At 49.2% G+C, this 24,202-nt stretch overlaps 1 protein-coding gene and 1 long non-coding RNA gene across 3 annotated transcripts in view; one reads left to right on the plus strand and one right to left on the minus strand.

Moving 5' to 3' along the window:
- Positions 1-24,202, minus strand: part of LOC311579127 — a 204,250-nt gene that overhangs the window by 150,966 nt on the left and 29,082 nt on the right. The window lies entirely within an intron of this gene.
- On the plus strand, positions 6,868-7,639 carry LOC311579126 (small ribosomal subunit protein uS8-like; the record flags this gene model as incomplete). Its single annotated transcript, XM_084749400.1, has 1 exon — positions 6,868-7,639. The coding sequence occupies exon 1, from the start codon at positions 7,256-7,258 to the stop codon at positions 7,637-7,639; it is 384 nt and encodes a 127-aa protein (XP_084605526.1). The 5' UTR covers positions 6,868-7,255.

The raw sequence follows: 24,202 nt of genomic DNA on the forward strand, positions 1-24,202 counted from the left end.
CTAGAATTTTCCAAACATCAGCAGGGTGGAAGTGGAGGGTCCTACATTGATAGTTTCTTGAGTCCAGGTTTTACTAGCAATAGCCAGTGGTCCTACATATGCAGTCCACAAGGTATTATACACAGCCACTGACTGCTAGGAGTGAGCCCATTCATGATGTCCCCAGAGGTGTACTGTCAATCCTGCCTCATGGGGAGAAATACCAACACCACACAGCCAGGTGATGAGAAAGCCACGAATCCAAAACCCACATCCTAACTTTATCCTGACTCTGATTTAGGTGAGAGGTTTCTGCATAATATGCTCGGCTTCATTCAGTGTCCAATAGGAAGTCCCCTCCCCGCCCCCCCCCCCACACACACAGTTGTCAGGTTTGGACAGAGAAGATGGGAGGGCAGCAATTGTGGGCAGGAGGGCAGCAACCTGGGAAAGGGAGACCTGGTCACTTCAGCGAAGCAGAAATGACCTTGCTGAATACACAAGGGGAGCTTGGCCATTGATGGTGACAACCAGGAGCTCACGCCGCCAGGAACAAAGAACAACTGCCAGAAACAAGTTGAGTCACCAACCAGCTCCTACCAGTTGCCACACTGTCCCTTGGAAGACCTGAGCTTTAGAAGGCAAACGTGGATCACAGGACCTTGGCGACATCTTGCTCAGTAAGAGAAACCGAACGCATAGAGCACACGGTGATTCTGTGGGGCAAATCCATAGATAGGCGCAGACGCACAGCCCCAGGGTTGTTCTGGGCCTGGCAGCCTGCCCTGTGAGGGTGGCAACAACTGCCTGATGGGTGTGGTGTTCCCCTTGGAATGGTACGTCCAAACTCTCCAAAATGCATATATTAAGTAATGCAACATTCGCATGCCAATTATAGCTTAAGAAAGATGGCGGTGGTAAAGGCTATACATCACTGTGAATGTCCTTATTGTTGCTGAATTATACTGTAAAAATGATTAAAATGGTCGGTTATATATTATATGCATTTTACCACAGCTAAAAAAACGAAGCAACTCACTAAAGAGCCTCTGACCTTATTCAGTCGAGCATGAGGCCCTACACATGGAGCCAGGGCTCGCGCTCTGTGACCACTGGGCTCAGAACTGGACGTTCCCCTAAGACCCTCAAGTTTATACAGCCATGTTTAGAGAGAGGGTGGGGCAGGCGGGAGGGAAGGAAGGAGGCGCCAGCAGCCAGCTGCTGGCCAGGAGCTAGAGCGGCCTCCTGGGCTCAGGCAGCCCGCACCCTGCAAGCCCCCTGGCCTCAGCCCACCTGGCAGGCACCATGGCTACTTTCATGAGGCTGGGAGCCCAGTGTCCTTGGTCTGCATTAGAGAGTCAACAACCATTTATCTGGAGCAGGCGAACTCTGACAATATTTAATGACTGGGGGTGGGGACACTTTGGAGGAAGGTTGGAAGGAAAGGAACCAAAGAGGGAGCTGAGAACTCCAGGGGAATTCTGGGGGTTGGGGGTGTGGGGGGGAGAGAGATAAAAGGGGCTGTAAAGCAATTTTGACAGGTTAACAGACAGGTAATATTCCAGCGGTGTTTACTTAACCAGGCTAGCGCCTCATGCAGCGCAGAGGAAGCTGGGGCACGAGAGCCTGGGCAGCTGAAGCCTGCAGGCGAACAAAGATCCAGTCAGAGAAAACCAAATACAGCCAGACCCATGCTGGCAGCCCTGTGGCCTCTCCTCCGGCTCGGAAGCCACCCGGAGATGCTTCCGGGACACCCTTCTGGGAGAGAACTTCCAGCCTGGATCTTCCAGGGGCCCGCCACGTGGAACACAGGCTAGCTTCTAACTGCCTTGTCAGACCACCAGGGCCACGTGTGTGTCTCCCCCCCCCCCCCCCCCGATACTTTCCACTTCAACACAAACCAGCTCAGAAACTCATCTTGGGAAGACAGGCTTGAGCCAGGTTTCGTGGCCCAGGCCTGTAATCTCAGCACTAGCAGACTGAGGTGGAAGGATCACATATTCAAGGGCAGCTTGAGCTGGATGGTGAGACCCTATTATCTTGAGAGAAAGAAAGAAGAAAAGAAAGATCAGAATATTTACCCAAAAGCGAAAATTCATGTCAGCGCTGGAATTCCAGTCCTACCTCACCCAAATCCAAAGCCCAGTCCTACCGTCTTCTCACTCTCATGTACTAGGTAACCTCCAAGGTCTACAGTCCTCAAAACCCACATCTATTGAACAACAAAGTAACTCTTACCAGATTAGTGTAGTGTTAATTATTATGTGTCCATGTCACTAATGCAAATAATATGTAATAAGAATGAGGAATAGATATCACGCAGATTAAAGGAAGAAAAGTGGAGTGGTGATGGGAGGTACCACATGCATCTTAGATTCCTTCTGGAAGCTTCTGCCACCCAGCTGAGTACAGCAATTCAATCTATAGACTTAATTTTTAAAATCTGTGCACATGATTTCATCCCAGGTCCTGGTCTCACAGAATAAAGAGAAATCTCTTTACAGGGACCAGAAGGGGTGTTATGCTGACTGAGGAGCCAGGGAAAAACACCCAAGACACCCCAGTTCTCTGAGGCCCTGGCAGCCACAGTGAGTAACTGGATACGGTTCCATGTTCATGTATTTCTCAGAGAACATAAAAGTGTTCAAAGCCATTGAACCAGCACTCGAGGGGTGCCAAGATTATGACTTCATTTCCTACAGGCTTGCCTGCCTCTGTTACGGGACACTATTTTGAGGTTGGATTATATATTTTTAGGTTATTTGGAAAATCATTGTGGCTTTAAATAATAAAATTCTGAGTGACATCTGTCAGCCTCAATTACTCTGAGCCTGCTAAGCAGCATTTTCTTTCTCTCTCTCTCTCTTTTTTTCATTTTTAAAAGTGCAATGAAGTAAGTGTTACCCAGAAAGGTTTGCAAGAGTCTGCAAGGTTGTGTATTAAACACTTTATTGAAACTGGTCCCAAAGGCTTACACCAGAGACCCAGTTACAGGCCTGGGATGGTACACACAAGAACTGAACTTGGTAGAAACCAAAGATACCTATAAAGAACCAAAGGGCCATCTGGTCAACCTCTTCATTGTGCCATCATGGCAGTAGAGACCCATAACCTCACATTCACAAGTGGTCCACAAGGAAACCAGGGCATAATGTAGGTTTCCCCTAGGCTTAGTTCAGCAAAGACTCTCTAAGTTATCCTGACAGCTTACCATTTCTTCCTGTTCTATGATGTAAACAAAACATCACTGAGGTTCCCAATGGCTGTATCAGTCAGCAGTCATGCAGAAGCCTTCATCCCCATGAACCTCTGCTCATCCTACTTTATTTTAAAGATGCAACCATTAGCCTTACTTTGAAAAGTGTGTCTTGGTTTTTTATCATGTTTTACCTGAAAGGGATGTGGTGGTTTAGAAAGTCCCATTTGCAGCATAAATGGAGAATGTCTGAAAGCAGACAGTACCCTCACGAGATAACAAAGACTCTGTATTCAACATCTCTCCAAAGCCATTAATTCCACCCCACCCCCCTTGCACCATCACCACTACCAAGCATTAACCATCTGGGATTGTTGGAATTCCCTGTACCAGAGAAAAATATGTATACACAAGAAAGTTGCATCCAAGAGCTGGAAGCAAATACCTATGTGTGCCAAGAACACACCCGACACAGTCAAACATAGGCTGAAGACAGAGCTCAGAGCTTAAGAACATGGACTACTCTTACAGAGGACCCAGTTCATCCCCAGCACCTGGGTTAGGAGGCTCAAAACTGCTTATAATCACTGCTCTAAGGAATCTAATGCTTCAATCCTGCATGGGCACAAACAGGCACATGCACACAAACACACACACATAATTAAAAAGAAAATAATTCTTTAAAAATACTTGAAGAGTCAAACACAACCTTTCTTGCTGGTCAAGCAAAATAAAGCTGGATATTATAAACAAAACCTGATCCCAAAGGCTTATATACAAGTGACCTGGCTACAGGCCTAGGGTGTTACACTCAAAGGCTCAACAAGGTAAGAAGCAGAGACGCCTGTGAAGAATCACAGGGGCATCTGGTCAACCTTCCCGTTGCACCACCAGGGAAGTGGAGACCTCCAGCGCTTCATCTGATGTGGCCATCTGATGACATGATTCAAGGCCAGTCTGGGTACAACAGAAGGTATAACCAGCATGCATATAATGTTGGAAATTTTGTTTACCCCTCAATGCCTGTCATAGCTCCAAACTTCAATGCCCAGAATTGAAAGAATAGTCAGAAAGTATTGGATGAACATATAAATGACCTCTAATGGAAGTAGATTAAAAGAAACTATGAGGTGAGGAAGTACATATATAGTGGGAGTGGTACAGACTAGAACTGAATGGAGAGACTTGAGATGGGACGCCAGATGTAGACTGCTCCAGCCTGTGAACCACCCTTCCAGCTAAAGCGCTCTGGGACATAGCAGGATGAGAGTGGTGTTATATACCACATGTTACCAAAGAGAAGGCGACACCAAATACATGTGTGCCCAGAGGCTCCAGATGAATTAATAGAGTGCTACTATTTTCTTGTAAGAGGACTTTCACTTCTTTAGGAAGGTTTATTACTAGGTACTTTATAATTATTATTTTTTAGCTATTATTAATGAGATATTTTCCCCAATTTCACTGTTGGAAGAATGAAAGCAGATTTACTCTAACTGCTTAGTATATCTACGAGTTTTCTAGCAACTCCTGCCAAGTCTTTTAAGTATAGACTCAGTTTGTTTCTCGCCTTTTTGATATTTTCTTCTCTTAAAATGGTATTTTAGAGTCTTAATATCATTCCAAAAATACATGTTACCCATCACATCCAAAGTTTTCAGAGTCTGTTAACTCTGGAGATGGAGACGATGTCCTTGGCCTTGCCAACAGCTGATGCCTAAAATTATGTCATTATTGTGGCCATTAAGTCCAGGCTAAGCAAGCCTAATCTCATTTCCAGAAATCCAGGAAAGGTGGCGTGCCAAAAGGCAGGCGCATTAGGCCACACCTCAACGCTCTCTGTGCAATGAACACTGGAAATGAGCACCCTCACACGACAACCTTCACTGAACCCACTTTTCCCTTGGCAAGCTTCTATTCCCCCATGTAACCCCTGAAACCCCACGTGGAATTCTCCAGGAAGGGTGACAGGTGCTTAATCAGGAAGAGAGGAGGTGATGGCTTCAGATGCTAATGCATGTGCTCTGCACCTTCAACAGATGATCATCCTGCCTGACAAAGGAAGAAAAATCTGCCACCTGCTACATGAATGACCTTTGAGGGCAACATTAAGCTAAATGCAGTAAGATCACCACAAAGGAACAATTACGACAGGACTCTGCTCACAGGAAGTCCCTAATCAACTCGGAGACAGAAGCGGAGTAGTAGGTGGCAGAGTCTTGGTGGTATAAAGCTGGGCTATGCTAGGTTAGAGTTTCCATTTTATAAGATAAAAACTCATCTTATGGGCAGATGGGGTGATGGTGCAGGACTGTATTGAACATAGTCTAGTAATACCACTCCACTATACATTTAAAGACAGTTAAAATGAGAAATTTTATGTTGGGTATATATTACCACCACTAAGCACAAAAGTGTGTTTGTGTGTGCATGTGCGTGCATGTGTGTGTGTACACGTGTGTGTGTGTGTACACGTACATGTGCACATAGGACAAAAGATGATCTCAGGTATGCTATTCCTCAGGTACCTTGCTTTTTATTACAGGGTCTGGCCTGGAGCTTATAGGTAGTCTAGGCTAGCTAGCCAGAGAGCCTCAAGAATCTGCCTGCCTCAACTTCCCCAGTGCTGGGATTATAAATGTGTGCCAGTTTCTTTCATTTTGTTCACTACGGGGTATAAGGTTTAAACTCGGGTCCTCATGCTTGTAAGACAAGCACTTAACCGATGAAGCCACCTCCCAAATAAATCCATTCTTAAGCCACCTTCTCTCCAACCCAGCAAACACCAAAGAGGAACCTCTTTTGCCAGACATTGTTTCAAAATGGCGGTGCCTCTCTCCAGCATAAACACAACCGGAGAGGCTGACACAACGGGCTTTAAGTGCTCCAGGGAGCCCCCACCATATTCTGTGGCCCTTCTCTCGGGGGTAACTGAAATCATCTCGTTGACCTGGACAGCAGCATACAGAAACGCAGGGGCCAAAGAGAATCACATTTACAGGCAGACACTCCTGGACGGAGGCAGAAAACATGGGGGTGGGGGGAGGAACAACTTCAAAACAAGAAAGCAGCAGCCCTACAGGCAAGGTGAGAGGAGACTCCAATGCCAAGCCCACGGGCAAAGAGAATTCTAGCACTAGCCCTGACTTCCAGGCCAGAACGTAGGTAGGTCCCTGGGAATCCCTTCTCCCACTGGGCAGGCAGGTGAGGGAGCACACATCTCGTCCCTTTTCAGCATAGTCCTCGCTAAGAAAAGAAAGCCTCTTTCAGAGGATGGAAGGGAAGTGGGCTCTTAGAACATGGGCTGTAAATGAGCTCCAAGCATGGTTTTGCCCTTAAAGGAAATAAAATGTATGGTTTGCCAGATAAGTAGAAAAGAAAGCCTTTGAAATGATGAAGACCACCAAATGCCTAAAACATAGGAGCATTTAGTACTTGAAAGGTCTTAGGATCCACATTGGGTGCATTTCAACCTAAGCCTAGAAACGCCTCTGCAGGAAGGTATTTCTTCTTGGTTGCTACCTATGAACCATGGAGCTGTGCGAATCACCCTGCCTTCTCGCAACATTAGGTCACCAGACAGTGGCTTCCTCGGAAGAGGGGGATAGGGATGTTGACTAGGAGGTAGGAAGACAGCTCACCTGGAAATATTCAATTCTGCCTTGATTTTGGTGGCTGCTACATGGAGTTGCACACGTAAGACACTGCCCACACTTCCTATGATGTGTTCTCCTAATAATGAGCATACACACATACAAGAAAGTTGTTTTTTTTTAATCACTACAGGTTTATTTTATGCTGAACCAGTGCAAGCTATTTGTTGACAAGGGTCTCAGTCAACAGGTCACTCACTCAGATCCCTCCATCAGACCACACCTGAAAAGAAGTCATGAACACACCATCTAAGCTGGACCTGGTGGCACAGTTTAGGAATCTAGGAGGCTGAGGTCAAAACATGCAACTTCAAGGGCACCCTGGACCACAAGAGTTCAAGGCTACCCTGAACAAAACAACAGCTCATTGGGGGGAAAAAAGCATAACTAACAAAGCCTCTTTCTGCCGTCTTTCTGGGCCATCACCATGGTGCACATGAACGTCCTGGCAGATGCTCTCAAGAGCATCAACAATGCTGAGAAGAGAGGCAACCGTCAGGTCCTCATCAGGCCGTGCTCCAACGTCATCATTCGGTTCCTAATTGTGATGATGCGCGGGCACATTGGTGAATTTGAGATTACTGATGGTCACAGAGCTGGGAAATTCGCTGTGAACCTCACAGGCAGGTTGAACAAGTGTAGAGTGAGCATCCCTAGATTTGATGTGCAGCTCAAAGACCAAGAGAAATGGCCGAACAATCTGCCTCCGTCCCATCTCTTCGGCTTCGCTGCACTGACAACCTCAGCTGGCAGCGTGGGCCATGAGGAAGCAAGATGTACAGGGGGGAAACTCCTGGGATTCTTTTTCTAGAGCTGTAAAACATAAATAAAAAGCTTCCGTGGGCTGTGAATAAAAGAAAAGGAAAGAAAAAACAAAGTAAAAAAGATGTCTGAGGCTGTAACTCACTGATAGCGCACTTGCCTAACATTTACAAGGCCCTAGGCTCAATCCCCAGAGCCAGAAAAGAGGAGAGAAAGGGAGGGAAGAGAAGGGTGGAGAACAGAAAAAAGAAAAGAAAAGGAAGGCAGTCCATCCAAGTAGCTTATTTCTCAACTGGATGGTTTTTGCAAGACGCAGCGTGAAAAGCAAGGATAGCGTAACTGAAGATTCACCTGAGCTGAGCTGCGGGCTGTCATAGGACAGCTCATGCCTTCCTTGTGACAAGACAGAGTCTCAACATGGCAGAATGTCAAGACGTTCAGATCGGAGGATGTTCTTACTTCTGCCACCTCTTGTTCCAGTGACCAAACCACTTACTCAACATGTGGTAGTCATGAAATAACCATAATAGCACAACTAGTTCTTACACACACTGTGATTGCCAGAAATCCTCAGCACGTGCGCGTGCACGGGCGTGTGTGTGTGTGTGTGTATGTGTGTGTGTGTGTGTGTGTGTGTGTGTGTGTGTGTAAGCCAGGAGTGAACACCAGATGTCATCCTGTATTGACCATCTTATTCATGAGGCAGGGATGCGGCCTCATCCTGGAGCTCACTGGCTGACTGCATTACTGCTCAGTTAGTGAGCCCCCAGGAGCTGCCTGCCCCCCCCCCCCTCTCTCTCTCTCTCTCTCTCTCTCTCTCTCTCTCTATATATATATATATATATATATATATATATATATATATATATATATATATCCAAGTGCATGGAGTTTCAGATATAAGCCCTGCTCCTTGGTTTTACGTGGGCTCTAGGGAGCTGAACTTAGGTCTTCCAGGTTGCATCATGAGCACTTTATTCACTGAGCCATCTCTCAGGCCCAAGCAGAGTTTTCTCATGAGAGAACTATTCCCACTCATGAAGGCCCAATTGTCCTCCCAAGACCCTGCCTCTTAATACCATCAAATGGGGCAACGGGCTTCAACATAGAAACTGAGGGTGGCAACCAGCATTCAAACTGCAGCTCTGCCCACCCCTTAAAAACTACACAAGATGTGCGCAAGGCAGATGGATGCCTCTCTGTTACTTATCTACAGAACCCAAGCCATTCCTGCACAACGAGGAAGCTCTGTGTTGATCTTGTCCACTGTGATTTGTCCCTTTCCCTCCAGTCCCTATAGAGCTTGCCACCATGGCCTCTGAGAAATCTGACTCTTATTTACTTAGTCACCATCCTTGTGTGGTCACTCTGCCTTAGGTCACCATGAACCTGTGTCTGATACAGATTCCCAGGCCTGGCTCCCCATTGGCTGAGTCAGTGTCGGGTGAGGCCTGGAGTTGGCACATGACTAAGCAGACAGCTGAAAACCGTGCAGAACATAGGCCACACAGGCGCTGAATGACTCCGGGTCTGCCTGGCGTCCTTGACACACACTGAGTCCTAACCTGGGAGGTGGCCTCCTTCCCACCTTCTCTCTACTCCAGCCCCACAGAGAGTACCTAGGTCAACACAAACAAGGGACCTGGTGCTACAGTGCTTCTAGAATGTTCTCCTTGTGTCTTACTCAGCTTTCCTGACATTCAGGCCATCACCAAGAGCTCAGAGCCAGTCAGTCGTTCTATACTTCTTCAGCCTTGAGACATTTTTTTTTCTGCCTCCTCCCTGTACACCTCCCCACAATTCGGCCAAGTCTTCCTCTGGGCTCTGCAGCTGGCACCTTCTCAGCCATGCCCTCAGGATGCCTGCTCTCTCAGAAGCTACACCTAGGCCCTTTCTATCAGAGTCCATTGCCTTATCACTCCTCTGCTGCCCCCTACTCTGCAGCTCACCCATGCCAGCCTTCCTCCTTGAAAACTTGGGTAAGCCTACACCAGCCACTCCAGGGATGCCCCCCATAGACACCCATCTTCCTCAGTGCCACTCACGCTGCTTTCTGCCTCATCTAACAGTGCCCATGTGATCACAGAGACAGCTTCACTGATGGCTACGACACCCTAGTGCACTCCAAGTACCAGCCACTGTTGAGTATTTTATCATTATTAACTCCTCTGGTTTTCACAGCTCTCGTGGGCTGTAGGTAAAACTCCCATTTTACGGATGAAGAAACCAAGACACGGACTTAAATATGCTTAGGCCTTCCTGGACTCTTTTATGGCATCTCTTGGTAGATAGGCACTTATCCAGGCTAGATGAAGGACGGTGTGGCATGTCCCTCTTAGGATAGGGCACTAAAGGCTGACACTGAGGGTTCCAACATGACTCCACTTCTAGTCTGGGCTCTTTGCTTCCCATCCGCCACCATGATGTGAGCAGGTGCAAGGTTCTGCCAACATGGACCACATCCATCACAGCTGCCGTGTCTTCCTAGAGATAACAGACCATATCCACTCAACCGTGAGCAAAATAAGCCACCCCTGTCAGGTGTTTTGGTCCCAGCCATGAGGAAAGATAACTAAGGCAGAGGGGACTAACAGTGGGCGAATGTCAGCTTTGCAATGTGCCATCCTGAGTCGTCATCTGGCCCCGTTTCCATCTAGATGGCCCTCCTGGAAGCCCCTCTCCCACCTTATAAATCTGGGATACTATGACTAGCCCTGGCTACTAATTGAGAGTGTGGGATTCCACCCAGGGTCCAGGATACAGGAGGCATTCAGCCAAAGCTCATGTCTTTTCTACGCCTGGCCCCAAAGTTCACTCCTAACCACCCCCACATACATGTACATACATATATAGACCAGCACATGCACGTACGTACACACACACACACACACACACACATGCACACACGTATGTGCGTTCACATCTTCTAGTAGCTGCAGAAAACTCTAAGAGTGACAGTTGGTCTCAGGTCCTCTCCATCACACTGCTCTGAGCACTGAGTCAGGAATCTTCCTGAAAGAGCAATAGCCCCAGCGGATCCCTGGAGCGAGGACCAGTACACCACCTGGCCTAAGGACCTGACTGCCCTTCTAACCACAGAACCACATGGCACTGAAACCCAGAGAACCCAGCCACTTCTGCCGGCCCTTTCCGGGGGCTGCTCTTTCTCACTGCATGCCTCATTTACTGCAGAAAATAGAAAGCACAGCCCTTGTGTTTCGGCCTCAGGCACTCACTCACGCTTTGTACTTAAGAGTCCTGCATGTATCTGCGCACGCATGGATGCACAACATCAGCCAGAGGAACAGGCCTCCATACAAAAGTGGGCGCACACACGCACATACATCGGAACCCCAGGATTTAGTTGTCAATAATACACAGACTACAGTTAAAGATGAGTCCAATTACTACAGACGCTGAGAGAACTTATTAGTTTTCAGCTTTTCAGTTTCCAAACTCACTTTAAAGAGTTTGCCAGTCGAATCCATTCTCAAAATCAAGCACAAGGCACACAGTACAAGTCCTCAGGAGTGCTCACACCCTTTGCTCTTAGGGGACCCAACAATTTGGAAAACAGATTTAACCTCTAAGTGTGGTGTCATCCACCCTACCGCCATCTTACTGGCTGAGCCTGGTAGTACAGATCTGTAATCCCAGACACTCAGGGAGCTGAGGCAGGAGGATCATGAATTAAAGTCCTGGCTGGGACTGAGAATTCAACAAGACTCTCTCTCAAAACAATTAATAAAAATAGTAATAATAGTAGTAGTAATAATAATAACTAATAACAACAATAATAATACAGAGGCTAGAGGGATGGGTAGCAGTTAAGAGCACTGGCTGCTCTTACAGAGGGACTCAGGTTGAATTCCCAGCATCTACATGCTGGCTCAAAACCACTTTTTACTCTCCAGTTCCAGCGAATCTGACACTCTCTTCTGGCCACTACATGCACATAGTACATAGACATACAGGCATGCAAAACATGCCCTCACATAATTTTCTTATTTAATAAAACAAAAACTTTGCTTCCCAGCATGGTCTGTCTCTGGCAGTATGAAAAGCCACCCCGTCCGTAGTCTCCCTGTGATGTGACAATTGGCTTCTGTCTGCAGGACATACTTGCAGATCGGTTAGCTCCTAGGAGGGTCCTGTGGCATGTTCAGATAACCCCCAGGGAAGGAGCTGGGGACAGGGGATAGCTCCCTGGTTGCCGAGGACCAAGAGGAAAGGGCAGGCCAGATCTTCTCTGAACTCTAAAACATTACCTCCCGAAGAGCCAAAAAAGATGACACAGGAAAAATTGAAAAAGAACAACCCGGTTGCTACAATGCTTCAAGCCACCGTCTCATAACTCATTTGTTTCTCTCTCCGGTTATCTGCCGGGACATGGGCTCCCAGCCTCTCCCTACTCTCTCACTCCCATCTCTGTCTTCACAAAAGAACCCCAAGTCCTCTCCTCCCACCCCTGAGCGCAGGGACATCTGGGGCTCATGACAGAAGAACAAAGTCTGCAATAATGTTGCCAGCCGTGGCCCAGGAATTTTCCAAATGGTGGGAAAATGCTGGCCAAGCACAGAAGCCAATGGGAGGAACCAGAACATTGTCCTCTTGGTGCCAGGGCCTAGACCCACAAGCTCAGAGAGAAAGGCAGCCTGCGAAGAGATGCTCTGTCTACCTTCCTAAGGAATAGCTAGGAAACAGTGGAAGCTCACGGGTAGCTGGACATGCTGGGATCTCAGGGGGAAATAGAATGTGAAATTTCTGGGACTTTAAAACAAACATCCATAAAGAAGCATCCACGCGATGTCTAAGTTGCCAAGACGTGCCCAGGCCAACCACACACCCCCAAGGTGCATCGGCTCATTTCAGGGTCTAAAGCACACTATGGGTGTTTTGATTTTAAAAGCAGACTTAGAGAGAAAAATGGCTTATGCATCTTGGTTAGATATTGCTTTCTCTTTCTCTGGCCACCCTGACCTCCCCCCCCCCCCCAAACAAAAATGCCCTCCACATATGCCTGGGCAAGTAATTTATGCTTCCAAGCGTTATTAAGCCAAACTCAGCCCATGGAAGAACACAGGAGGAATAAAAACCCATTTTTAAAATGACTGTTCTAACAACAAAGTGCACTGGTTTTCGGAAAGCCAAGCTCCAAGCAATGCAAACTAAACTACAACCACCCTTGAAATGACATTTGTATCGAGATAACGTTCAAAACAACACCCCCAGTTTCACAAGGAGCACAGTGATAGCACGCCTTCCACTGACAACCATCAGCCTAAAGTTCTCTTTTTATCATGACCAAAGGCTCTGAGAAGAATAAAAGAAACTCCTGGGGAGGGGAAAGGGGGAGATGCTGGGGCTGGTGCGCAGAGAGCTGGGAGTTGCTGAGGAACTGACTGCTTCCTGGCCCGGCACTGCCCACTGTACACATGCCAGCTTGTCGGCCGCTTCCCCATTTCACAGATGAGAAGACAGAGGTTCTGAACAGTAAGAAAACCCCACCATTACTGTGGAAAGAGAAATCAACAAAGCGGGAGAGAGTAAGGGCAGAACCAGCCGACGGCCACATAAACAAGACGTGTGGTGCTATCCACAGGTGAGCCCTAGGCCTTGGGCTGAGAGAGAGGAGTCACTGGTAGTGGCATCAGCTGATATGTAAAACACGAACCAGGAGCCCAGGGCCTCTAAGAAGGGCTTGGAAGAAGCCACACCCTAAGGTCACATCAAAACCTTATGGCCTTCTCATCTAGGGTCCCCAGGGCCCCCCACTTAGTTTCCAAAGGAGATCTCCCCAACTTCCACCTCCACCAGTACTTTTTTTTCTCCTTTATTAATTTATTCTTGTTACATCTCAATGGTTATCCCATCCCTTGTATCCTCCCATTCTTCCCTCCCTCCCATTTTCCCCTTATTCCCCTCCCCTATGACTGTTCCTGAGGGGGATTACCTCCCCCTGTATATGCTCATAGGGTATCAAGTCTCTTCTTGGTAACCTGCTGTCCTTCCTCTGAGTGCCACCAGGTCTCCCCCTCCAGGGGACATGGTCAAAGGTGAGGCACCAGAGTATGTGAGAAAGTAATATCCCACTCTCCACTCTACTGTGGAGAGTGTTCTGTCCATTGTCTAGATCTGGGTAGGGGTTTAAGGTTTACCGCCTATATTGTCCTTGGCTGGTGCCTTATTTTGAGTGGGACCCCTGTGCCCAAATCTGCCTCTCATAATGTTCTACTTGTAGGCTTCTAGGACCCTCTGGATCCTTCTACTTTGCCATTCTCCCATGATTCTCTCATCTAGAGTCCCACTAGAATGTCCTCCCTCTGTCTCAGTTTCCTGGTAAGTGAAGGCTTTCATGGGACATGCCCCTTGGGCTAATATGCAGATATAAGTGAGTATATACCATTTGAGTCTTTCTGCTTCTGGGTTAACTCACTCATTATGATCATTTCTAGCTCAATCCATTTATCCACAAACTTCGGGAATTCCTTATTTTTAATAGCTGAATAGTATTCCATAGTGTATATGTACCACAGTTTCTTTATCCATTCTTCTATTGAGGGACACTTAGGCTGTTTCCATGTTCTGGCTATTATGAATAAGGCTGCTATGAACATGGTTGAGCAAATTTTCTTGTTGTATGCTGGAGCATCTTCTGGGTACATTCCAAGGAGTGGAATAGCTGGGTCTTGAGGAAGTCCTATTCCCATTTTTCTGAGATAGCACCAGATAGATTTCCAAAGTGGTTGTACTAGTTTGCATTCCCACCAGCAATGAAGGAGTGTTCCTCTCTCCCCACATCCTCGCCAGCATGTGGTGTTGCTTGAATTTTTGATCTTAGCCATTCTGATGGGTGTAAGATGGAATCTCAGAGTTGTTTTGATTTGCATTTCTCTGATGACTAAGGGTGTTGAGCATTTCTTTAAGTGTTTCTCAGCCATTTGATATTCCTCTGTTGAGAATTCTCTGTTTAGTTCCATGCCCCATTTCTCAATTGGGTTATTTGGCTTGGTGGTGTTTAATTTCTTGAGTTCTTTATATATTTTGGATATTAGACCTTTGTCAGATGTAGGGTTGGTGAAGATCTTTTCCCAGTCTGTAGGCTGTCGCTTTGTTCTCTTTACTGTGTCACCTGCCTTACAGAAGCTTCTCAGCCTCATGAGGTCCCATTTATTAATTGTTGACATTAATGCCTGGGCTGTTGGTGTTCTGTTCAGGAAGTTGTCTCCTATGCCAATATGTTCCTCTTCAGCAAGCAAAAACAAAAACAAAACAAAAACAAAAACCACCAGATTTAAGAGGCTTAAGAGGGCCTTCCTCCATCAGAATGGCCTGACAGAAGCACCACCGGGTGGCTCGTAACCAGCAAGGTCACAGAGCTCTCTCTTCCTTCTGGTGCAGAGACAAGTGTCTGAAGGGCTGTCTGCCCAGGGAAACAGAAACGTGGCCTAGGGGCTTCCAAAGCCCCGCCCCCTTTTACAGAACACCAGTTCAGTTTGAAAACCTTTGTTTAAACTAACTCTGTTATACAACCCGAGTCCACAACAGCTGCTATGAAACTTGACGGTGGGCTCCTAAAAGTACATGACAGAACCACAGGACGCTCGCCAGACAGGCACCCTGCTCACTGTCAGGGCAGGGAGAGACTAGACCATTAAAATATTCACCTCTGCTGAATGACCAGGAAAGTCTGGGGGGGGGGGGGAATGCTTTGATTAGAGTGTGATTGGTAATATTCTCCAGGTCAGAGCACCAGGCCCCACCATGTGCTCATGGCAGACAGCACCGCAGAAGAAGGCAGGCTGCGAGCTGTGATGGACTCCCAAGATGCTCAAGTCCTGAACCCAGGAAGTTCATTATAGGCTCTGTGCGTCCCTGAGAAGAAAGGGCCCCCAGCTGTACCCTTTCTTTTAAAAGTTAAAGATGACACACATGGAGAGCACAGGCTATGCAGAGGGCTGACAGTGTTCAAACCATGGGCAGGAGCTGGTTTGCTAGGCCCAGAGAGGCTATGAACGTGTTTGCTAGTGGCTGCCATCATGTATTGCATGGCCACCTTCCTTCTTAAATATGTTTCCAGGAAGACAAATGCATCAGAGAGGGCAGACCACAGCACCTATAGGACTGTTTCCTTAGCAGCTTCTAAACAGATCAAACCTCGATGACAATGTTTGTCCCATGTGGCCCCAGACCATAATATTTTGGGATATATGGTATGAAGGTTCCAAGGGAATGGTCTGTCTGGTGTGGGGAGCCAAGCCGAGCTGAGCTCGCATTACACGTGTAGGCTTTTTCCCAAGCCTGCTCCCAGGGACCTCTGAGCATCCTTCAGGGCTGAGCAGCAGGCACTTTGTGTCACCCAGAAGGTCTTCAGCAATAGAGGGCTGAGAACAACACATGCCTGTGTGTCAGCCTCACGTTCGGGTGTGAGATTTCACGGAGTTAGATCTAAGATGCAGCACATCAAAAATGGCATTCACCAGCTAAGAGAGCCAGCAGACTATGCTGCGGGACACTCACCAGCTAGGGAGCCAGCAGACCACAGTCAGGCCATCACCACCACCACCAATAAGCTGACCAGCCTCCGCCAACTAGCTAAACATCTCTTAATGTACTTCGTCATCCAAAAAAGCACACGTGATCCCTGCCTTCCACAGTTAGGTACCAAAGAGCCTGTGTGGAGCACCACCTGGGCATCATATGCGGTCAGAGAATGGAAATTCTTACAGCTGGCCCCTTAATTTGTGGTTTTGAAATGCCAGGTGTCAGTCGCTCAGTCAACAGTGTCATCCCGGCTGCAAGACCCTCTTCCTGAATATATCACCAACACGTGACTTTCAATACATCACCCCCCCCTTACCCCGGCATCATCAATAGCTGTGGACACCAGCTCTCCAACAGACGGGGAGCTATCGGACAGTATGAGACCCCTTTGAGAGACCACACCCACAGAACTTCAGCCCTTCCACAGTATTGTTCTCATTGTTCCACTATCAAACCAATGCTCATTTCTTACTGTGCCTAGTGCGGACAGCAAGCTTTATCAGAAGCACACGTGTACCGGAAAAATACTGGACGAATATCACTCAGCACTGTTCACGGTTCCAAGTGTCCACAGAGGTCTTGAAATACATCCTGGTAGATGAGGGAGACACCTGTATTGACAGTCATTTACACTGTCCCAACCTAAAAATCCCTTAAGGACGGCCTTCCACAACTCTTTGCAGAGAGCCACAGACTGGGCCCAAACAGCCCCACCCACTGTCAAGTTGTTCCCAGGAGGGCACACCCAAGGATGCACCAAGGTCTCATGGTCAGGCACATGGGAGGAGCCTCCAGGTGATGGTGAAGCCAGCACAGTGCGCGGCTCAGCTCCTCAGCCCTGACAGACAGGAAATGCGGACATCCTCTTAACACTTGCACTGGGTTTCCTAAAAGTATAGCTGTAGAGTTATCTGCAGAGCGGAACTAACAAGGCTGTCTCTTGTCCTGGCAGGAAAGATGGAGGCCCAGCCCCAGTGGAGATTCAGGGATCAGGTGCATCTGCCTAGGCTCAGTCCTGGCTTTCAGTGGTTCCCATCTCCGTGGAGACAGGCTCTTTTGTAAATGTGCTTTTGTCATCAAAATAAACCATAGGGCTGGAGGGATGGCTCAGCCATTAAAGGCTAGGTTCACAGTCAAAATATAAAACAGACCATACTCTCCCATGCTTTGTCAAACAGAGCAAAAAAAAAAAAGAAAGAAAGAAAGACCACAGTTAGCAAATCCTGAAAGAGCAAGAGCACCAGTGGATGGACTTGACAGCTGTAGCTGTAGCTGTCGCTGACAGCATTCTACAAAAAGTCCCGTCCCCCTCTCCCCGCCCCACATGGACACCTGGCCCAGAAGAAAGCAAATGCTGTCACCATGCTTCCAAAGTAGGTCCCACAGTGGCTGGATGCTGCTTCCTCTCACTCTCGCCGCCCCCCCCCCCAAATAACCATCACTCACTACCATCTTTACCCATCATGGAAGAGGCTGAGTCACTCTTGTCCCCTGATAGATGGCACTTCAACTGTGGCTCATTCACACCCAAGTGTCACCTCAGGCGTTGCCCTGTGAAGCCCTGCCAATGAAAGGGCTTTTTCTTCTCGAAAGGAATCTGGGGAGCCTCGGCAGACAAGGACAGGCAGGCAGGATGCCCCAGAAGCCACCCCAGAGCTGTATTTGCCCTGGCCTGACCTAACAGCAGCCTCTTCTTCTCCCCACAGCTCCACCTGCCTAGGGAAGTTCTCTGCCCTCTGCCTGGCCTGGCCTATGCCTAGGCCACAGCTTCTGGCTTCCAACTCCCAGAATAGGAATTCTAAACACACACAGACACACACACACACGGGGGGGGGGGGGGTCAGACAGACAGACAGACAGACAGAGACAGAGACAAACAGAGACAGAGAGAAAGAGAGGGGGAGGAAGAGAGACAGAGAGAGAGACAGATAAACAGACAGACACATACAGTCAGACAGACATATACAGAGTCACACAGAGAGAGACAGACAGACAGACACATAGACACATAAAGAGATACACAGAGACAGAGACATACAGACGAACACATCCAGAGTCACACAGAGAGACAGATAGACACATAGACACACAAAGAGATACGGGGGGGGGGGTGGAATACCACCCACGAAACATATACATACTTGAAAATAACAGTCTTTACTAGCACAGCTAAGGCACAGTAGAACCCTCCCCCCACTCGCTGTTGCCACCTTGGCATATCATACCCCCAACTTTGAGATTTTATTAATCAGTTCCCCTGAATGTCCTCTGTTCAAATCTTCAGGGCAACTTCTTACAGAGTGAGTGGGAAGGAAAGTCCACCCGTGTCTAGAGGAGAAAGAACCCCAAAACTCCAACTCAGGAGTCTCAAGGGCAGAGACGCACTGGATCAGACCACACACACATGGTAGGGTACTGTGGGGAAGGCAGTGGAGAGGTGTGCAACACAAAGATGACAGCTCACACACCGGGGCTCAGATTCTGGCTCTAAATGTCACATCGTGCGCTTGGGCAGAGAACTGCCTGTCTGAGCCTCAGTTCCACACCACCCAGAGGCTGCTAGGGTCTTGGGAGGATTAAATCACAAAACCTTAGCACAGCTCTTAGCTCACGGGAAACATGTCAATAACCACCGGCTTTTGGGAAGGAAAAAAAAAAAAACAACTATTGTCCACTGGTAGACAGTAATCAACTCAAAATGGATTAAAGGACAAGATGCCATGGCTCCTCACATACACCCTCTAGATCGAGGTCTATTCCACTTTGCTGATGAGGACACTGAACAGTGAAGTGTTTGTAAGTCCCTGAAGGCAGAGTCAAGAGCTTGGTAGTGTGACTGAAGAGCCACATTCCCACGGAGCCGCTCAGAGCCCTGTGGACACAGCAGACTTCAGGCCTGCTGCACTTTCCTGAGCTACCACAGGGCACACATGCTGCAGTGACTAATGGCAATATACCTTCTTGTCCGTGTTCCTGCCTCTTTTTCCAGAGTCTTGAGACGGCACCTAAGTCCCGAGCCTTCAGGAGGCACCTCGTAGTACAATCGGGGCGGCAGAGACACAGGATAGCCTAACGATAGAAGTCTAACTTGTCTTTTGCCAGGCTATAGGAGGCCTCCTGGTCCAGAGCACGCTGGGAGTTAGGCTGTAGGGCATCTACAGCTTGCCCAGGTCCCTCCTGTCCCCACTGCCCTCCTCAGCTGGGGTAGGGTCACAACCTCCCTTAGCTCTGCCTCTGGCCAGCTCAGGCCCCACACTGTGCCTGGCCCCCCAGGGGTGGGCAGATCTAGGAGGAAAGGCTTAGCCCCCACCCACCCACCCCCACACCCACCAGCGGTCTGCATTTGTCCCAGGGTCTCACAGAAGGGCAAGGGTCTGGTGCAGTGACCCCTGGGACCTGCTTCTCAGTCACTGGCCCAGACAGCCTGGAAAAGCTCTGATCTCCACAGAGAACCCAGAGGGCTTCTGGGAGGGGAGCCCCAAACGGGAGAGGCCCCGAACTCAGGACCCTCCTTCTGTGTTTTCCTGAGAACGGCCCATCTTAAATGGAGCCAAACACGTTACAAATGAAGATACTTCGGGACGGAAGCACAGCTCCCCCCCCCCACCCCACCCCCACCCCACACCCCCACCCCTCGCTCAGCTCTCCCTGTAAGCAATCCCATCGCCGCCTTCCGGATGCCTCCTCCGCAAACCGCAGCTTCAGTGCGCCCCCCAAGCCCCTGCCTCTGCACCCACAAAGAAGGGCTTGCTTAAAGCGCCTACAAAGGTCTACAAACCAGCTAGTGAGGAAAAACCTCCCCTAGGCAGTGAGCGGGGCCGCGGAACTGTAAACGGAATGAATGAAGCGACTTTGCTCTCGTGGTGGAAGGACCACACATTTGTGCGACCGGAATAAACCGCGAGAGAACGCAAGCTGCCCCCAGGGCTGTCCCAAGGAGGCGCAGGCGCTTTGTTTCCCTTGCACTTTGCAGCACTTCGAGGAGGAAGCTATGTAGGAAGAGTTACCAGTCTCCTACCTCCTCCTCCTCTCCCTCCTCTTCCTCTTGCATTCTGTGTTTAGCCCGATTTCTCTCCCAAGTACAAATTCCTGATATGAGTTCAGACTAGCCTATCATTTCTGCCCCCCCCCCCCAAAGAAAGTGACCACCAGGCCAGGGGTGCCGATGGCTCTAAACTGGTCTTCAGCACACTAGGGCATCTAAGGAGCTGCTGGGGAAACTGCAGGGATAAAGCACAATACCACCGCCCCATACTTCCTTCGCTGCAGGAGAAACTAGCTCTGAGCACTGTGTTTGTGCTCAAGCAGAACGGGCAGGCGTCTGGCTCTGCACCCCATCAGCAGCCAGGGCACCGGCAGGCGCCTGGGTGACCACGGCAGCCCAGCCCAGGGGCTGAGCGTGAGAGCAAGAAGATGGTGGAGCCACAGCGCCATCAAGTGGCTGCTTTGCAAACGCTCGCCGCCGACATGAGTGAGCAGGTCTTAGGGACAATGTCCTGGGTTCCCAGCCTCAACTACCCCTGGAGAAAATAAGGTTGCTGAGCTGTCATTCCAGGCCCCGAGGCAGGAGCCTGCAGACACACACCAACTGTCCAGGTGTAAGACACCCTCCAAGGCTGGCCTGGAATCTGTGCTGGAATATATTCAGAGTTCCTGCTCCAACTTTGGGAGAAGTCATAATAATCCAAGGACCGCCCTCTCCTCCAGCAACGTACTCCAAGTCTACAGGGTCCTCAAGAGGTGTGGGGGAGAGCAGAGAGGACACCACCCACGGAGCAGCCTGCCAGCCTGTCTGCATCCTGCAGGGGACAAGGCAGCTCGTGAGCTGTTAGGTCAGGCTGTGGGAAGGAACGGCCTGGGAGCAGCTGTTCATAGCCCTGACAGACCATGGCTTTACACCCTCTCCTGCGACTCGGCGTGTAATTCCAAGTGCCTCCTGGGACAGATCTGTCCCTTGGAGACAAATTAAACTTGAGGAAGACACATGATCTCCATTCACGGGCCAAGGACTCAAAACACAAAAATAAAAACACACACCTTGCGAACAGAGCAGTGTTCCAGACTTCCTTACACACAGCAGTTCCTGCACATTTCCACCTGCGATAGAATTTACTATGAAAAGCAAACTAAGCAATTAAGAGACTAGCAATACCTATTAATCACCAGAACAATCATAACAAAAATACTGCGGATAAAAAAAACCAGCCAACTTTATTTCTACCTAATATTTTCTGACCACAGTTTTCCAGCCGAAAATTGAGTTGCAGAGATGGGGGAGGGCAGTTGCCGTGTGAAGAGCTAACGGGACAACAGGACAGCGCAGCGCTAATTCCACCGTACACATGGTCTTGTTTAACCTTCACCACAACCTTAGGAGATGGGATCTTTATGATTTTTTTTTTTTTAATAGTAAAGGCCAGACCCAGAAATGAAACACTCCACCCCTGGCTGCCCGTTGGAGAGGGGCAAAGCCAGGCCTGGATTCCGGCGCTGGCCGGAGCAGACCCCCTGTGCTTGCTGCCCCCACATGCCCTCCTTCCACCTCGGTACTTCCCTCCCTCCAAGGTGGATCCAGGTTTTATCAGAGATGCACATATCTTTCTAGAGGGAGGGGCACCTTTACAGACCTAACAGGCTGTAAATACCTAGCTAGGTGTGGGTGTGAGGGGCAGTGCAGGAGGGGCTGCGACCTGCTTATCTTTAAGAAAGACCCACCTCTGCCCCACCCCACACCAACCTTATCACCAGGCCTCCTCCAGGAAGCACATTCTGCGTGGGCCCTTCCCCAGCCACTGCTCTGGCTTCTGCCACCGACTTCCAGGCAAGCTTGTCCAGCTCACCCCTGAAGCTGCCAGGACTCAAGGTTACTCAATGACACCCCAACTGCCAAGTACACAGAAGCTGTTTTCAGCCCTCCCTCCACTGGAGGCTCGTAGCCCTGATGGTCCCACTTGTAGAAACACACATGCAGAGTGTGCCTGTGTGGGTGTATACACGTGGGGGGCATGGACGTGTGTGTGTATGTGTGTGTGTGTGTGTGTGCGCGTGCGTGCGTGCGCATGTGTGGAGGGCAGAAGTCCACTTTGGGCAGCTTCCGCTGATCTCCGCCTTGGTTGTTGAGACAGGGTTTCTCAGTGAACCTGCACCTCACAGATTTTCTTAGGCTGGTTGGCCAGTGAGCTCCTGCGTGCATTTGAGCCAGTGTGCATGCATGCGTGGTATGCATCCTATCTGTTCCTCACCATCTCTGGGATTACAGCAGCCAAGGGCACAGCCCAGCCTTGCCTGGCTTTTAAGTGGCTCTTAGGGATCTGCCCCTGCGGCACTTTACTCTGCTGACTAGGCACCATCTCTAGCTTCTCCTACATATAACTGGGATCAAGCAGCAGGCGGGACTTGAGGGACGACAGAATGAGCCCGCACTTGTAACATGAGGGTTTAGCAGAACAGGGCTCGATGGCTGAGTCATCATCAGCCCTGAGTCAGGTCCACCTCTCTCTCGGTCCTGGGTCCCCTGTTACCTCGCCTTTTGTGCCCTGTGGAATGAGGCCATCTGGGATGCATTTCTAAAGCCGGTCTTGCCCATGCCAACTTCTCTCTTCCCTTTCCCTGCTAGGTAGGTCCAGCCACCTCCCTGGACCCCACAATTCCCCCCTCCCTGCCCTGACGGGGTCCTAGTCTGGCCCCTGGACCTCGGACCAGCCTTTCCAGTAATGGCTCCTTGTGTTGACCCCGCCTCAAACTTCTCAGATCTTGCCACTTCCTACTCAAAACCTGACCAGGTCCTCCCTCCCTTACCCACCCCCCCCACTGGTCTGCAGTTCAAGTTCTGCCACAGAGGTTGAGGACATCAGACTTCTGCACTCACTTCATCTACCGTAAACGCCCCTGGCAGAATACCTCAAAGTCATCCAAAACACCTCAGCTCCCCAAATAAGGCATCAAGCATTCCCATCACCCCCTTTCCCACCCTTATCTGCACCGGTACCATGTTGTACCATTTAAAATTGAGTCCCCACTTTTTGCCAGTCAACTTCAAAACCCCAAACAAATGTCACCTCCTCCTGTAGATCCTCCGTGATGCCAGCAACCCAATCACAGCACCATCTGAACCCTGCATTATGAGAAGTGATTTTCCTGCCTCTCTTACAGGTAAACACTTTAGGAACACGGAAACCCCAGGGGCCACCCTGCCCTTTACCAGCTGTGGGTGGAGCCATGCCACTTCTGGAGGTCTGTGCTTTGGGGTAATGATGGATTGCTCTAAGGGGGGACAGCACAGTACCTGACATGAGCCAGAACAGACAAGGAAGAAGTCTCAGATGTAATTTTGAGTAATTTTTTAAATGAGCAGTAATATTTTATTTAGCTTAATATATTCCACAATCTTTTCGATTGGTCTTTTGAAAAAGCCTCCCAAGCCAGTTAGTTTTTGCATTAGGGATCAGAGGAGCAGGGCAGACACCCACCATCTTGGCTCATGCACTCAAGCCTGAAGTACTTTTGAAACATGCACATTTGTGGCTGTGGCACTCGCTGGACAGCCTGTCCCATGAGGCCTCTGGGAACATGTGCCTGGCTCCCCTGGACTGCCCCTCTGCTAATCTCATATCTAGCCTTCTGAGACAGGGCCTCATATAACCCAGGCTGGCTCAATCCTATGTATCCAAGGATGACCTTGAACTTATCACCCTCCTGCCTTCACCCCCAAATCCCTGGGATTGCCACCACCCTGGTTTGTATGTGGTGCTGAGGTTCGAACTCAGGGCCCTGTGCATGCCAGACAAACACTCTACCAACTGAGCCACGTCCCAGGCCCATTTCATCTCTGGTCACTGGAATAAATCATAGCCTCCCAGGAACCTTGATTTCAGGGCTGCTCAGGGCAAGGTTTTTCCCAGCTTTGGTGGACAGACACATATCAGGCCCTTCGTTGGTCCTTGTAAGGAATTCTGAGCTTTATCCAGAACCGAGGCATCCTGCAACCAGAGTTTCACACACACACACACACACACACACACACACACATGCATGCTTATATACACATACAGGCACAACATGTACACAC

Source organism: Acomys minous (assembly GCF_964271855.1).
Source record: "Acomys minous genome assembly, chromosome: 12".
NCBI lineage: Eukaryota > Metazoa > Chordata > Mammalia > Rodentia > Muridae > Acomys > Acomys minous.